Below are 16,556 nucleotides of genomic sequence, written 5' to 3' on the forward strand. Positions count from 1 at the left end.
TAATAATAAATAATAATAAATGTTATATATTAGATATAATATTTTTGGCACAGATACACTAATTTCATGGAAATGTATTTTAGTAAGTTTGATTTTTAAAATTTTTAAAAATCAAAATATTAATTTTTTTTAATTTAAATAGAATTAACGGACCAAAATGAATGTGTATGTATGATTTTCTATAACTTTGTCTTTTTATAATAAAATAAATCTATCTAAAATAATTTAAGTTTATAAATAAATTTTTAGATACTTGAATAATTTTCTTAATTTTTGTTTGTTTTAGAAATATAGGCATAAATATCTCAATCACTTCCAATATATCTAAATATTATCCGACTAAATATAAGCAAAATAACCCAAATAAATTACATGAGGAAAATAATAATAATAATAATAATAATATATTTTTTTAAAAAAAGAAGCTCTGAAATAAAAAAAGGGGTATATCCAATTAAAATAAATAAAAAAATAAATGAAATGTATTTAAAATTAGGGTTTAATTTGAGAAATCCCCAAAAACGAAAACAAAAGAGTTTTTGGATCGCGATGCGAAAGCGAACTAGTGCAATTGGGCAAACGAGCTAAAAACGTCTCCTTGTTTCCCAGATCACCGAAGGGGAAAGCCCAAAGCTTCGCCGGCGCCGGAGATGGGGGAGCAACAGCAGCCCTCCCGCCTACTGAGAATCCCCAAAGAAGGCGAGCGGATTCTCGCTCCTACGCGCCGCCCCGACGGCACCCTCCGCAAGGCCATTCGCATCCGCGCCGGCTACGTTCCTCCAGGACGAAGTCGCCATCTATCAGTCCAAGGGCACCCTAGTAATCCTTCTTCTTCTTCTTCTCTATGCCTTTAATTTCTGATTTCTGCGCTTGTGGTTGTGGTCATTTGCTTATTGTGCTGTGCTTTTAGTTGAAGAAGGAGGCGCAGCTCGAGGGCCCGCCGGGGTATGATCCGGCGGTGCATGCCAAGCCGAAGACCAAGTCGGCCAAGAGGAACGAGAAGCGCAAGGAGAAGAAGCAGCAGGTGATTCTTGCTTTCTTTTATTTTTGCACTTTGTTCTGATAAAAAAGAGCTATTTTTTATTGTCTAATGAAGAATAATGTTGCAAAATTGTGACTTGATTTGATGAGACACTGCACTAAGCTTTAGTTTTGGGTTTTTTTATATCTATTATGCATACTGTTTTTGGATCTTTGAGCATGCATATCTTGTGCCCACAGACTCCTCAGAAAGGAAATTGACACTAGTTTTAGAAGATGGTCGTTTAATTGCCACTTTGCTGTTGACATTTATCTGATTCTTTTCCTACCTAATCCTGATGATTATGATTTCAATTAATCAATAATTGACTTGTGAGAATTATTGGCTATGAAATCAATTAATAATCAACAAGCAAAGATTATGTATTTTTCTAATCAATTATGACTGGCCGGAAGCAGCAGAAATCAGTGGATTCATGGGTAAGTTCCTCGCACTAAAAAAAAGAAATGGTTAAGGATCAATTCCTTATTCACAACCTCCTTTTGGAAGGGTATTGAAATCCTATACCTAGGAAGAATTTTGAGTTAGAATTTCTAAGAGTTGTCATTATTTGAGAAGAAGCACTTGTAATTTTCATCCTCTAGCCATTTGCTGATTGCTTTTTGCACTTGAGCATTTCGAGTTAGATGAACTTCCATCATAGCTCATGAGGACCCCTCTGATGAAGTCAGTCTTGCCAATTTTTAATTTGAACTCAATAATATTTTCAGGAATTACATAGAGTGAAGAACTTATCTCCACACCAAGGAGCAATTTTATGTGGAAATCTCCCAAAAGCTCTTGCCTTTTAGGTAATATTTTCTTACCCAGTTCACCAGAAGTGTTCTTTTGAGTTAACAACCTTCAAGCCATTTTAAAGTTTAAAACCTTTTAGATGTTCTTCAATCGATAGATGGGTTTTCCAATGTTCTTCATCCTCTAAAGTCATGTCTCAACGGATAAGGATTAACTAGTGACAAGGCAATCCCGCATGGTTTTGCACCAGTTTTCTATAGTGATATGCTCATGCTTTTAGCCACTTTGTAAAATTAAACCAGTGCAGAGTGCTAGTTAGAATGACATTTCATGATAATTTTATTGTAATATTAGTAGAGAATTTCTATCTTCTCATAGAACAATGATTTATAAACCCATTAAGGGGGCGTTTGGTTCAATGTAACTGTAAATACAGTGGATTTCTAGTTACAATGTAACTGAAAATCCATGGATTTTATAATACAGTGCAGTCAAATCTAGTGTTTAGTTAAATGTACTGTAGATGCTGTATTATAGGATTTTGTATTTGATAAGAGATATTTATAAATTTGAAATTAATTTTTTTTTTACATTATAAATATTTTAATGATTTTAAGTACTGTATTAATTAATTTAACTATTAATTTTATTATTAAATTAGTTATCAAATTTATCAGTATATTTATTTATTTATTTTATTTTATTTAATATTTTTTAAATTTAATTTTTAACCCAATAAAAAAAAGTATTTTGAACTTTTCATATATTTTTAGCATGTTATTAATGATTTTAATTATCGCATTGATCATTTTAACTCTTAATTTTATTATTAAATTAATTATCAAAGTAATTATTAAATTTATTATTAAATTTTATAATTTTTCACTCCACAAAAATATCCATAAATATTTAATCATATTTGTTTTTCTTTAATTGGTCACATATAGGTCACAAGTTATGCATTTGAAGAAATTTAAAGATAAGGGATTTCGTTTTACGCCCAATTTGGCCGTAAAACCAAATCTCTCAATGGATGTAATATGAGTTACATTGGTTTTTGAAATCCTGTGAACCAAACACTGGATTTCAGAAAACCCAGCAACTCAAGTTACATGTAACTCAAAAACCCTCCAAACAAACACTACCTAAAATGAAATGACCACCGATTTCTCTATTGAATCACACCTATTGTACTGTACAACTCCCAATACTTATATTGTTGTGTTCAGTCATGGTGTGTTTGAAAATCTTCTCCCTTAGATAATTCATGCATGATAGGCTTTTTCTCAATAATAGTTTAACCATGTTGAAACTTTTTAAAATTGAAGAAGTTTGATTCTGATCATCATATCAAGTGAATGAGGCAGTTAATATCTCTTGCCAGCTTACAGTCCTAATCCTAATTGATTAATTGATTACTAGCAACTTCATTACAATTTACTATGGTTATTTATTTATTTGTGGTTACATCTGATCATAGAATCTTGTGATATTTAATTAGGAACTCAAAACACCACAACATTCTATGGTGTGAATAACCAATATTAACCTATATGAACTCAGAATCATTCTAATGCTCTATTGTTCTGAAAAACAGAACATTGAAATGCATTTATGTGTGCATTTTTCAAGATTGGGCTGGAAATGTGACCAATATGTTTTATGGCAGGCAGCTCTTGCTGCGGCAGATAATAAAGGCAAAGATTTGGATTCAGATCAGGCCGAGGTGATAGGAACTACAGATGGCCCTTCTGAACTCATCCCTCTTGCAGAAGAGGAGCATGTGGAATCAGTTGTTGACCAAATGGATACCCTCACTATTTCTGTAACACCAGTTGTATCTACTACTTCCTCTAATCCAGATGATTGCTGGGGACCTGGGATATCTGGTCCAGATATTGATAAGAAAATCCGCGCACTTAAAAAGAAGGTAAATTTCATAGCTAAGACTCATAAAAAGCTTTTTCATTCAGTGATATGTATTTTTTTCTTTCAAGGCATAACTCATAACAAGTTGGATTCTAATATATATATTTGAACAGGAGAATTGTGTTTATTCTCTACCTTAAGATTAATGCAAAATCTTCTGTACCAATTACATTTGTGGGCATTTAAAGTCTTGTATTTATTGAATTTTCCATGATAGGAATATCAGCATTGAATTGTTGAATAATAAATTCTTTTTTTGGCAGCAAAGTTAAAGGTTATGAACTATGTCAAAAAATTAATGGTAGGTTGAATCTAGGCTGCTCCTCATTGTTCTCCTTCCAGTATATCTCATGATGGGTGTTTCATAAGCTTAAACTTTGCTAAGAAACGTAGGTTTTATGCATTAAAGCATAGATATTGATAAGAACTTTGCTAATTGTGGAATCTCATTATAAGTCTACCAACAAGAAAACATTCAGATTAACTGATTAGTACCAAGATCCCACTTATGAAGCATTAGCTTTTTAGTTTGTGTTGTGCCCTTTTCCTTTTATTCAAATTCAAGTGAAGTCCCCACTTATGAAACAATAGCTTTCTAGCCTGTGTTGTCTTTATTCCATTTATAAGGAAGCACGGTAATTTCTCTAAACACCCTTATCCTCTTCTATAACTGCTGTTTGCATTAAGTGAGTCTAAGTTTTGTTTTGTGGTCCATATTGTGGTTTATGATGGCTTTGGATAGCTTGGGGATAACTATTCTCAAGTATCAAATTGGATCATGAAGGCATGAGTTATCATTGTCGCAGATTTAATTTTTAAAATGTTCACTCAACTTCATACATTTGCTAAGAGAGTTTATAGATTATAATCAGGCACATCCTCTAGGCTTTATGTATCTAAGAGGATATGTGGTTGTGAGATAGTTGTTGGGTAGGTCATAGGTGGTCCCAAAGGGTGTTTTTTCTGTTAGTGCAATTCTTTGAAGCCATAGACAGACTTCCTTTGGTAGTTGAAAACTTATGCTTGATTTGTCTTTTTCTCATTAATTAAAAAGGTATCCTTCGTATCGCCCATTAGCTTTCCAGATTTCATTCTTATCCTTGATTGCGACATGCCATGGTAGGAATCTGCTACCGACATATTGAAGATCAAAATCAGTCCTAGAATGTCTTCATCTTTTCAGAGTTGTGCATCTTAGTATAAAGCATTAAAGCTTCTTGAACTTGATGACTGACTGGAAGATTTCTGTTTGTCTGTTATGTTTATAATACTCAGTACTCATTCTTAATCTGACTTGCATCAAATATTTGTTCCATATAAATTTTGTTCTTGTTGAAAGTGCCAATACATGACAAAGGTTGAAGGATGGCGCTTTTGTTCCTAAAATTTCTGCAATAATCGAACAAATATACTGCAGCGACAAGTATTCTAAGACCATCTTTGTACATATATATGTTGCAGATTCGGCTTGTAGAAGCACAATTACAAGGCATTAAACAAAACACCAAGCTTGAGCAGTCAGAGAAGATGACAAAGATTGAAGGATGGCGTGAGGAGCTTAAACTGCTTGAAGAAAAAAAGACAACTCTAGTTTCTTAAACTCCTAGATCAAATTCTCATCTTTTCATCGGTGGTTACACAAGCTCGAAGATCTAGCTACTGGATGTGGGAGCCTCTTTTCTTGAATCAGGCAGTCAATCAAAGATGGTTTATGGTTTATTTATTTATGTCTTCCAATGCTGCTTAGATATATGAGTGTACCATACTGATATCTATTATCGATGAACCTTCGGCTAGTTCACTCAATTACCTGTAGAACTAAGTTCCTAAAACTGGTGAACTCCTATGTACCACCGTCCTTGACACGACTAGCTATTGCATTGCTTTTGCCTTACCGAATTAATGAATTATCAAATTGCATAATCTTTTATCTTGAAATTGAATATGCAGAGACAGGAACAAGCACGTAGTCTGATGCGAGTAGATTCAATTCAGTCGGCATGATATGAAATACGAAATCATCGAAGAAAGGTCTGTCATTGGTACACTGATCCCTTTTCTTTTTCATCAATGGCAGGACTACTGAAGGATTAAAAGTGATATCACTTTACTACATCTAGAGGGTTTCTTCTCACTCAAAGAATGTACGTGATAAAGATAGGTATATATATATATATATATATATATTTTTTTTTTTTTTCTTGAAAGCCATCAAAACCTTTTTTGTGGGGGACTTACAACGATGTGCACTATGAAAGTAAGTCCACTTGTTTGGCAGGGCTTATTTAATTGAGTATGTTGGAAATGCACCTCAGATGCTCAATCATTTTATATGTGGTTAATTTTCATCCCTCATCTTTCTTGTCTCTAGTATAAAACTTTTATTTATTTTTATATTGCTGAATTATTGGTAGCATATCCAAAAGATTTTGTTCATTTTGAGCATCATATGTTGTTATGGTTGATGGTGCTGCTTGTATTTTGGTTCAATTAACAAAACATAGCTATTTTTATGAAAGGAAGTGTTTCAATATGTAGTGGTGTGAAATGGTTTCAAGTTAAAATTTTCTTGTTCTTTTTAATCCACTTCGCCTCCTTTTGAATTAAGTGAATTCAGATTAAAGGAGGGAAGACTTTCACACAGTCTTGAATGATAAAAAAACTAAAATAAATAATTAGATATAATAAATCAAAAAATATAAATCATTCTGTAATTTCACTTAATTCAAATATTTTTACTTTAATTAGGCATATGATTGGATATCATTGAACCAAATATGAATCTTCTTCCTCCTTTAATATAATAACAATAATAATAATAATAAATAAATAATAAATAAAGAAGGAGTGGTGATGTAACTTGATACCATTTCCACTGCATCCAAGACATATGATACCATAAATGGCGTAGGGGCCAAAGTTGTTATGATCCATCCCTTTCCATTTCCTTCTTGCTCTCTCTCTCTCTCTCTACTTATTTCTCCTCATGCTTCAGGTGAAGTGGGTGGGTGGTGAATTGTGGTAGTACAACATCCCAAGTTCTATCTCTATCCTTCAACTATTCACAATCTTTTAAGTGATGCCCAAAAATAGGACTCTGATAAAACCAATCACTTGCTTGTTTACATTCTCAAAAAGTAGGAAAGATAATATTATTATTATTATTATTATTATTATTATTATTATTATTTTGTACTAGATATTTCAGGACATTGTTATTGATCATCAAGCAGCAAAAACAACAACAACTCAGCTTCCTATTCTTTTATATGTTATTATAACTAACCAACTAACTAACTACCTACCAAACTAACTAACTTTGTAAATGATATTATGGCGTTTATTTTTATGTATGATTGTGTATAGATCTTATACACATGAGGTAGGGGGGAGTGGGATATTCTGAACGGGTATCTAACACCAAACTTAGGAAGTGGAGAAGGACAGTCCTTGGCGTGGGAACAGATAATGTTGGGGTTGTCCATTGTCTGCTCATCATCCAAAATATGATGTGATCCCCATTATCTATTCACTATTGTCTTGTTATTTTTATTTTTTTTATTTTTTATTTTTTGATTGATCACATATACTTGAATTTATTTACATGGTTTGGACCTGCTTAGCAATAATACTCATGAAAATACCCTTTGAAATTTACTCTATCAGTCACCGAAAACTTGTGTACATTCATAAAAGTAGATAAATTATAATCGAAAACCAAAATAGAAAGATTGAAAAACCTTGATTATAAGATCAATAAAAATTAGATGACAGCTATCTAAATAACAAATGACACCCAGAAAATAATCGGTTCTTTGAATTATGTATTACCATAACACATTTGTTTTTGTTTTAAAAAAAAATACATAAAAAAAGAAAGAAATATTCAACACATTTCATCTAGTGACAGTAAAAGTAACGTAGAAGTAATGCAAAAGTAATGAGAGGTTATCTAAGCGTATCATGAAACTACATGTCATTGTTTATCTTTTGAAGTGAAATATTATAACCCACAAGTGTGAACAATACCAGATGACTCAGTTAAAGGTTAAATAGCACAACCATGAGGTGTATCAATTTCTTCCTTGTAGATAAACAAGGGTATAAAAAATAACCTTATTGTGACAAACATTCACATAAGCATCATAATAATAACACATGGTTTCTTTCACTGTTCCAAATTTCACAATGCAACCTGTGTAACATAAGAGTAGAAGATGAAAATTTTTCATTGTTACAAACAATATCACATATTCATAAAAAATTAATTTCAAATGAACATTAGATGCAAGACACACGAATTAACAGTAAAATCATAATTTCCCACAATTCTACAAATGTGAATAAAAGTTACATCATTTGTTAATGCAAATATTCCAAGATACTCATTTCATTATTATAAAACTTGCACCACAAATAGGTAACATAATCATTGATAATCATGAGCTTGTGAAATAAGAGTAAAAAAAAAAATCGCATTTAAATTTTTATTTCACAAAATACACAAATCACATTAGGAGTCCAGCTCCACATAAATGAAATTAACACCTAATATCTGTATCTTCACTTTGCATGAACTAAAATTTGAAACCATTTACACAACAAAAATATACATCATATACAAAAAAGAATTTAATATCAATGTACCATAATGCCATTAGTAAAATAAAAAATAATACTACAGTCTCCCATAAATTAATTAATTTGATAAATAAAAAAAATCTATTAATGACACATAACACATCACCTGTTAAAATAAACCATGGCCACATATTTTGAAAAAAAAAACATATCATTCTTGCATAAATGATTTGACAAATGAAAAAAAAAACACAACCTAAAATCATGTTGCATTTGACATATGGGTTGAGAATAATAGCGCGGATTCAATCAGTGAAATGAAACATACGACAGAGTTATGTCAAGTATGAACAAACAAGAAAGAAACTGTCAAAAACGAACCCAGCTAATTAATTAATAAAGGAATTATTAGCTAAGCAAATAGATAATAAAGTATCAAATCAGGGTTGTTAGTTGTGTTTGTGGATATGTATGAAGGTACGAGGGGAAGTGGTCATTGCTCCACAAAAGAAAAGTCTGGTTGTCCTATGAAATGAAAGCACTCAAGCGCCAAAATGACCCCAAGCCCCAAGCGTGTGTCAATGAGGGGGCTTCTCTTTCTATAAACCTTTCTTTGTCCATCTCTCTCCATCCTCAAAAGCCACTCTGATAAAAAATGAGATCCACACCCAATTATATGCACATCTATAGAGACAGACACACACACAAACACACACTCACAGAGAAAGAAAAGAGAAAGAGCAAGAGAGAGAGAGAGAGAGAACTAAAACCATGTTATACCCACTCCTCCAATCAACGTCCATTCAATGGCATCCTTACAAAGTGGGTATAAAGCCATGGGGAAAGGCATGTGTTAGAGAGATAGAGAGTTGATGAAGAGGTTTGATGATGCTGAAAGTGAAAGGTCACTCTGGTTGTCCAACTCCCGCACATATGTGAAAAATGGAAAGGTAGAACTACTATACACAGAGTAACTAACAATAAACTATCATAAAAGCAGGCAATGAGAATGAAGTCCTGAAGTCTACTGTTAAGTCATGAAACTATAAAAGAGCACGCTAACATTGACTTGCAGAAAAAGAAAGAGAAAGAAAGAGTATTTATTTATTTATTTATTTATTTATTTATCATTGTTAATTTTATTTTCCCCATATAACAAGCTGCTGCAAAGAGAGGGAGGAGGGGATGAAAAGAGTGTGTGTTGTGTGTGTATGTGGTCAAAGGAGAGGCCTCAGACAGTGTCAGGGCCATAGCACCAGAGTGAGGGGGTTGTGCCAAATAATTGTCCCTGAGGTTTCCAGGATAAGGACACGCGTAGCCCCTAATCCATCCATACACTAGTGTACGGACGTACCAATTCATAAACTCTTTCTTTTAATTATTTATTTATTTTTTATTTTTGTAATGATAATATATGTACAGTAACAACAGTAAGCATTACAAAACTGAACAAATAAACCCTAAACACAGCCATGCATGGATGAATATTGTAACACACAGAGTTATTAAACTTAAGAAAGAGAGAAAGAGAAAGAAAGAAAGAGAGAAAGAAAGAGAGAGAGAGAGGGACTGGACTGCTTACCACGTGATGGCGCACCATATGAGATGTTTCAATCCACTCACAGTCACAAACCCACCACCCAATATTGTGTGATGAGGGGGTTAATGTGGGAATGACCCTTGTTTCATTGCTCCTAATAAATACCAGCTTTGCAAAGCTACATCTCCATCTCTCCAGCAGGCATTGCATATTCAAGCTCATCATCTCTTTCTTTCTTTCTTTCTCTCAAGTCTTTTTGAGAGTCTCATCCATGAATGGCTTGTGATCGGCCACGTTTAACAGACCTTCACCGCCGTAGAAATCTCTAACAATCATCACCATCATCATCATCATCATCATCATCATCATCATCTCTTTCTGTTTTTCTCTTTTTTTCTCTTTTTTTATCTGTTTTGTTTGCCACCTTTAGCTTCACATAAATGCAACCATTCCCTGAACCTTCATCCTTATCTTCTTCTCCTTTACCCACTAACTCTTTCCACTGTGATGGTCTTCATGAGCTTTTGTTTGCTGCTCATATACTTCCTTTTAGCAGCAGCACTACTACTACTACTACTACTAGTGATCCACCACTGCTCACTCCTGTTGTACCAAATGATGTGCAACTCACTCCAGCGAGAACTATTACTACCCGCAAGAGACCAGTGAGGAAGGACCGACACAGTAAGATATACACGGCGCAGGGGCCGAGAGACCGGAGAATGAGGCTCTCACTTGAGGTTGCTCGGAGATTTTTCGATTTGCAGGACATGCTTGGGTTTGATAAACCAAGCAAAACCGTTCAGTGGCTGCTTAACAAGTCAAAGTCAGCGATCAGAGATCTTACCGCAGTAGTGAACCCCGGAGGAGGATTCATGTTTAGTAGTGGCAGTAGTAGTAGTAGTCAGTCTTCTACTTCAGAATGTGAAGATAAGTTCACTGCAACAACAATGACTAATGAAGTGAATGTGAAACCACAGAAGATCAAAAGGTCAGTTGTTCAACAAACTAAAAAAACCATGTTTAATCCAGTTCTTGCTAAGGAGTCCCGGGCAAAAGCGAGAACAAGAGCAAGGGAAAGAACACAAGAGAAGAAAAGATTAATGCTTGGAACTAGTGCTAGTACCATTGAGGAATCTGGTTCTCATGATCTCAAGTCATCACTGGAATTGGCTGCTGATGCTGATGAGCCGATTCAGAACTTTGATTATCACCAGAACATCATCACCTGCAATGATATGGTGTCATCATTCCCAGACCATTGGGAGTTGCAACAATTCTCAGGTATTTATTGGTGAAGCCCTAATATTCCATGAAAAACCTAATTATCAGATATTGTGTTGTTCTCAGTTAAGTGTTCTAGATTTAGTTCCTATCTTGTTTGGATTTTAGAGTTCCAAGAATTCTATGATGTCTATCATGCCTGGTTTAATTCAATGTATCAAGAATAATGGTTTGTTTGTGAGCTCCTTCATGCAATCTAATGCCTTGATTTACATGCTTACCCATTCATCAAATGATCCATCACAATCACTCTTTTTGTGTTTGTACTTCATGTAGATAGGTGTGTAAGTGAAGTTGTCTCCCTTTGTTTTCCTTGTTTCTTGTTCTTGTTGTTTTCTTTTCTTGATCATGTGAAACACCAGAAGTTAGTTAAAGAAACATCAAATATATATGCCACAAAATTCATTCACAAACCTAGTTTCCTTTTTGAATATGTGGTATTAGTCCAAATTCACTACCCAAACAGAGTCACCGGAGCTAAATCAACAAAGAGAAACAATTTCCATTATTTTAATGTTCATAACTAGAATCATGACACAGCTGCACAGCATGCACCTCAGTGTTAGCATGTCACTCATTTGTCACACAGTTTATCTATCCATAACTGCACAAGATTACTGCTGCTGTCAGGCTCAATACAATGATCATATTACGAGCACAAGGTTATCAATTTTTTTTTTTTTCTATAGATTCTGGGTTTTACCCATTGGGAAGGTGTTTAACAGCTTATGGAATTAGAATGAAGATAAGATCACGGTTTAAGATGGAACAGCCTCTCCCACTGACATCATCAGTGAATCCTGCATTTACTTCCCAACTTCAGAAATTTCAGAAAAAACTTTTAAAACTACAAGCATCAGTATATATATCTTACCTAATTACTCCTTAGATTTTAGAATTAGGATAATCCATGGATAAATAGGAAAGACAATCTCTTGAACTAAGAAAGGTGTTTGTCCCTTTACTGTTCATCACTTTATTGGACCAGATCATCATGCATCTACATTTCTAGTCAACCACACCATGATCATTATATTTCTGAAGCTTTCAGTGTCAAATTTGCTAAAGCTCACTAAGTGACGGATAGGTCTCTTTTGGCAACCAAAGGAATAAAAAAATCACATATATGAATGAGCTTCATAACTCATTTCCAAGGCAAGTAGCCATATTACAAGGCAACTTCATTACAGCACAAAAAGAAAATTATGAAGATCCTAAAATATTATTACTTCTACCATTTGCTCAAGACTGATTAAGATTTAAACAAGTAAGAAATTAAGTATTTTCACACCTAAGTTTGAGTATCAGATCTCATATGACAAAATTAACATTCTTAAGCAACCAACTTCGAGGGTGATATAAATCTACAATGATGAAACTTAAACTCAATTGACAACTTGAATTTTGCAAAAAATTAACTTGTGATAGATAGATGAGGATCCAGCTTACAGAAGTATGCAGCTCCCAACTTCATATTTTTAATGGTGTCAAGGTTATAGGTTTCAATTTCATTGAGCTAATAGGAGTTGGGTGAAACAATGAGTTCACTGAAAAGTGTACATTGGAAAAAAGAATAAGACATTTTGAAAACCAGACACATACAAGGAAAAAGCTCAATGCTGAGGTTCCTTGTATGCAAGAATTTATAATCATCAAGCATAAAGCTCTGATGATGTAATGATTCATTTTCAACTCATACAAAAACATCATGCATTTCTAAAGAGAAGACAGGATGCATGGGTGAATTGAGTATGAAACACACATTTACTTAACAATGTAAAGCAAAATTATCCCTGGGTAACATCTATCCTCATATTTTACAATATATAGAAGTCCCAATTCATTAATTCTTCAGTTAATAATAACTAATCAAGTCCACCACCCTGAGCAAGACTTTGGAATTTGGTGGACTAATGCACTTGAACTCTATATAAAAATTTTCCAATGGAATGAAACTAGAATCAGAACTCAGTGCTTTTGAGAACCTCATCAACAGGAATGAACGGGAACAATTTGAAGTTGAAAACAAAGACAGACCATGTAGAGGAAAGTAGATAATCATTTGGATTAGTTGAAATTGATCTTCAAGATAATGTTCATGCATAGCTGGAAGTCTGCATATTTTTTCTTTTTGTGTCTCCCATTTGAAAAAGAAGAGTTTAAGGTTCTGTTGGATGACCCCCATGTTTGGAATCATGATGGTTTCTACCTAAGGTCCACAATGCATGTAATAAAAAATTGTTTGTCAGACCAAAATCAAGTCTGAGAACACATGCAACCAAAGGCCAAAATAGACCAGCTCAGTGGTGCGGAAGTTGCCCCACTTTCATATCACTAACTGCTTCAATTGCACCATTGAAACTTCTGAGGTTCAGAAACATGGATGGCGTGCTTTGTATGTGTTCTGTCAGTGAACATATACATGCCTGCAAGCCCACCAGTACTAATAGGAGTAGGACAGCTATATGGCAATAAGGAACACAAAAGTTGAACAGTTTCCTGCTTCCGACCCTCTACGCACAGCATTTTCCTTGTCATTAATAATACATCACCCACTACCTCCAAGTAGCAAATTGCTAATTTATGGAAAAACTTTCAGATCCTACAAGTAATTTCAGGATGCATTTACTAGTTATATGAGTCCACTTGAGCAGTGAAACTCCATATTGGACTGAATTCTTCTCTAGTATGGGACCTCATACACAAAAGAGTTGAGCTTGTGAATTTCTCAGGACAATGAGAATTAAGTCATTGTGTACCACTTGTCTTTCCCCTTATTTGCTTCGTGTCTTAGCTTATTAATTCATGCAATTTATATTGTCCACTTGTTCATGTCCTTTACGATAAATATCATAAGCATTAACAATTTATGATGATTGTTTTAGGAAAACAATAGCGGAACATAATTAATTCTAGTACCAATGAGTAACATGGGGCTTGCCTGTTGATGATAAGAGAACAATGTAATGGTTGGTTCTGCGGACTACAATGAATTCAAACATTAGAATAGTAAACAAGGCTTTCATTCTTAAAAAAAAACTAAACAAACGTTTCAAGCTAAGGTTTCTACTCACCATCATGGAACTAGAACAAAGAAAAACATTCATGAAGAGCATTAATTAAGCTTTGTATTTGTGATTAAGAGCAGTTGATATCCAAAACAATACTGTAGAAATCCTTTTGAGCTGTTGGATTACAAACTCCACTGCATTATTTGTCCTTTTGCTCAATGATTGTGAGATAAACTTCAATAATAACAATGTATTTAAGTAGTGGGTTAATGTGGCCTGGATATTTCAATGAGCTATCACCATCATGTCTAAGTGGCTGTGTTGGAGGTCTCGGTTAGAGCCCAGATAGAGCCCTTAACATGGCCAAGGTAATAGAAACCAAGAATAGAAGTACCATAAGCTTGATACATACAACTGTTTCAGTCAGGTTATTCAGCAATATCAAGAATCAAACTTCCCCTTGGTTTAGCAAACCTCATAACAACTAATTAAAGTACACTCAATTTTTTTCAAATAATGGAAAAGGTCTTGTTCACAACAGAATAAATATATAATCCTGAAAGAGACTAAATAGTAATGATGTACCAGAGGTAGTGCTCACCCAAGGGCTCTAGTTATAATTCTAATATAGGTAGTGCTCATCATTGTAATTCTAATAGGTAGTGCTCACCCAAGGGCTCTAGTTTCTGTCCTCATTAACAAATCATTAAAGCTAACCTGCTAACCTAAAAAAATTTCACAGATAATGAAATCATATATACCAAAAAGAAAATACTGAACATAAATGCCAAAGAAACAATATATTCATTTATATATAATTCTATATAGCTAGTGCCGGACCAAATTTCTCCATCATAACAAATAGTAAAAAGCTAGGGTTACTTTTCTTTCAACATTGGGATACTAAAATCAAGCAATATTCTATCACCAGTCTCCTATATATGCATGGAATAAGCATAAATATTAACCATATTTATGTTTAAAATTTGCGTACATATAAATATCTTAACGATCACTTTCCATGTAGTTGAAAAGTTCAATACATAAAGCTCAGTTCCAAATTAAAAACACACTTCTGACTAGAAAAGCTATTGTTCATTGACTTGTAAGCTTTAGACAACTTTGGAGTTCTTGCATTCAATGAGTTGATATAAATTGTAATGACCTAACCCTTTTTTTTGTTTCTTTTTTTTCACCTGAGAATGTGGACAACCACTGCCTGCATTATTATGCCTCAACTATGCATAAGGAGGGAGTTGAATCCTTGACATCTTGCATGAGAGTCAAATTACTTACTGCTCACCATTGCGACGGTGTAGTGTTGAACTCTCATTCTTTCAACTTGTCTCCCTCATGTACATGCAACCCCTTCATTCTATTTGTATTAGGTTATGCATTTAAGCGGATAAGTAACCATGGGATACTCTTTGTTTTATAGTGAAATAAATGGATCATAAGCATGATTGTTATGCATTTAACATAAATGGGGCCGTTTGTTTCGTGATAATGACATATTGCCACATAATAACATTACAATGGTAATATGAATGACAATGTTTTATAGTTGAAAATATGGTAATAATTTGATATAACTATGTTTGGTTGAGAACCCTTATTACTAGAAATAGTTCATTACCGTGTTATGAGATTACAACACATATAATAATCCAAAATAGACACCAAATTTAGTGGTAATAGGATTACTAATTTTTTTAATAATGTTCCAAAGTTGATAATGTGATATTACCACCTAAATTACCACCAATGAAATGCCAAATGTAATAATATTTTCACATTACCACTTAACGCACCACCTTACCGCGGACTAAACGGCACCAAAGAATTATTTTCCCACATTTATCATAACTTATAAACTTTCGGATACAAATTATATCAAACCGAAAAGACAATAATGACGCTCTAGTTAACACCTAGAGCTATTAAACCTGGCGTCCAAATTGTTCATCAATGACTAAAAGATCAAAACAATACAAATAACATCTTACTAACATAGATCATTGCCATCCATATTAATCACAGATCCTCTCGCAATAGATCATAGTGACCATGGAGATAGAAACACTGTCAAATTCACAAACAATAAGAAAAATATATGCAAAAAATAGCAATCACAACTCTTTTACCACTGATATATTGTCAAACTTCATATAAGATACATTTGATTTTATTACTTGAGCTACTTAATCTACACTGTTGCCTAATTTTATCTCGCGTGCATTTAATTTATAACTTCAACTACAAGAAATCAATCTATATATTTTAACAAGAAAAATCAATTTCAGCATTTCATAACAAATATGACCATATGAGAGATAATTTATTTATCACGCATAAACAAAAAACCAGACATTTAACCTTAAATAAAAAGTGTTTATATAGCCATTGATATATGCATATTGAAAGCAATGCAACC

The 16,556-nt window shown here is 33.6% G+C and overlaps 2 protein-coding genes across 2 annotated transcripts; both read left to right on the top strand.

The window, feature by feature from the left end:
* The first annotated feature begins 506 nt into the window (after positions 1 to 506).
* On the top strand, positions 507 to 5,644 carry LOC120283496 (partner of Y14 and mago). Its single transcript, XM_039290191.1, is given in 5 exon segments — positions 507 to 779; positions 781 to 819; positions 911 to 1,024; positions 3,447 to 3,707; positions 5,168 to 5,644. Coding segments are annotated over 5 exon segments (681 nt in total). The 5' UTR covers positions 507 to 650; the 3' UTR covers positions 5,306 to 5,644.
* A 3,958-nt stretch (positions 5,645 to 9,602) lies between these two features.
* On the top strand, positions 9,603 to 11,326 carry LOC120250205 (transcription factor CYCLOIDEA-like). Its single transcript, XM_039258998.1, has one exon. The coding sequence runs from the start codon at positions 10,268 to 10,270 to the stop codon at positions 11,123 to 11,125; it is 858 nt and encodes a 285-aa protein (XP_039114932.1). The 5' UTR covers positions 9,603 to 10,267; the 3' UTR covers positions 11,126 to 11,326.
* Positions 11,327 to 16,556: the final 5,230 nt, after the last annotated feature.

The sequence above is a fragment of the Dioscorea cayenensis genome, chromosome 19 (genome assembly GCF_009730915.1).
Source record: "Dioscorea cayenensis subsp. rotundata cultivar TDr96_F1 chromosome 19, TDr96_F1_v2_PseudoChromosome.rev07_lg8_w22 25.fasta, whole genome shotgun sequence".
In the NCBI taxonomy this organism is placed as follows: domain Eukaryota; kingdom Viridiplantae; phylum Streptophyta; class Magnoliopsida; order Dioscoreales; family Dioscoreaceae; genus Dioscorea; species Dioscorea cayenensis.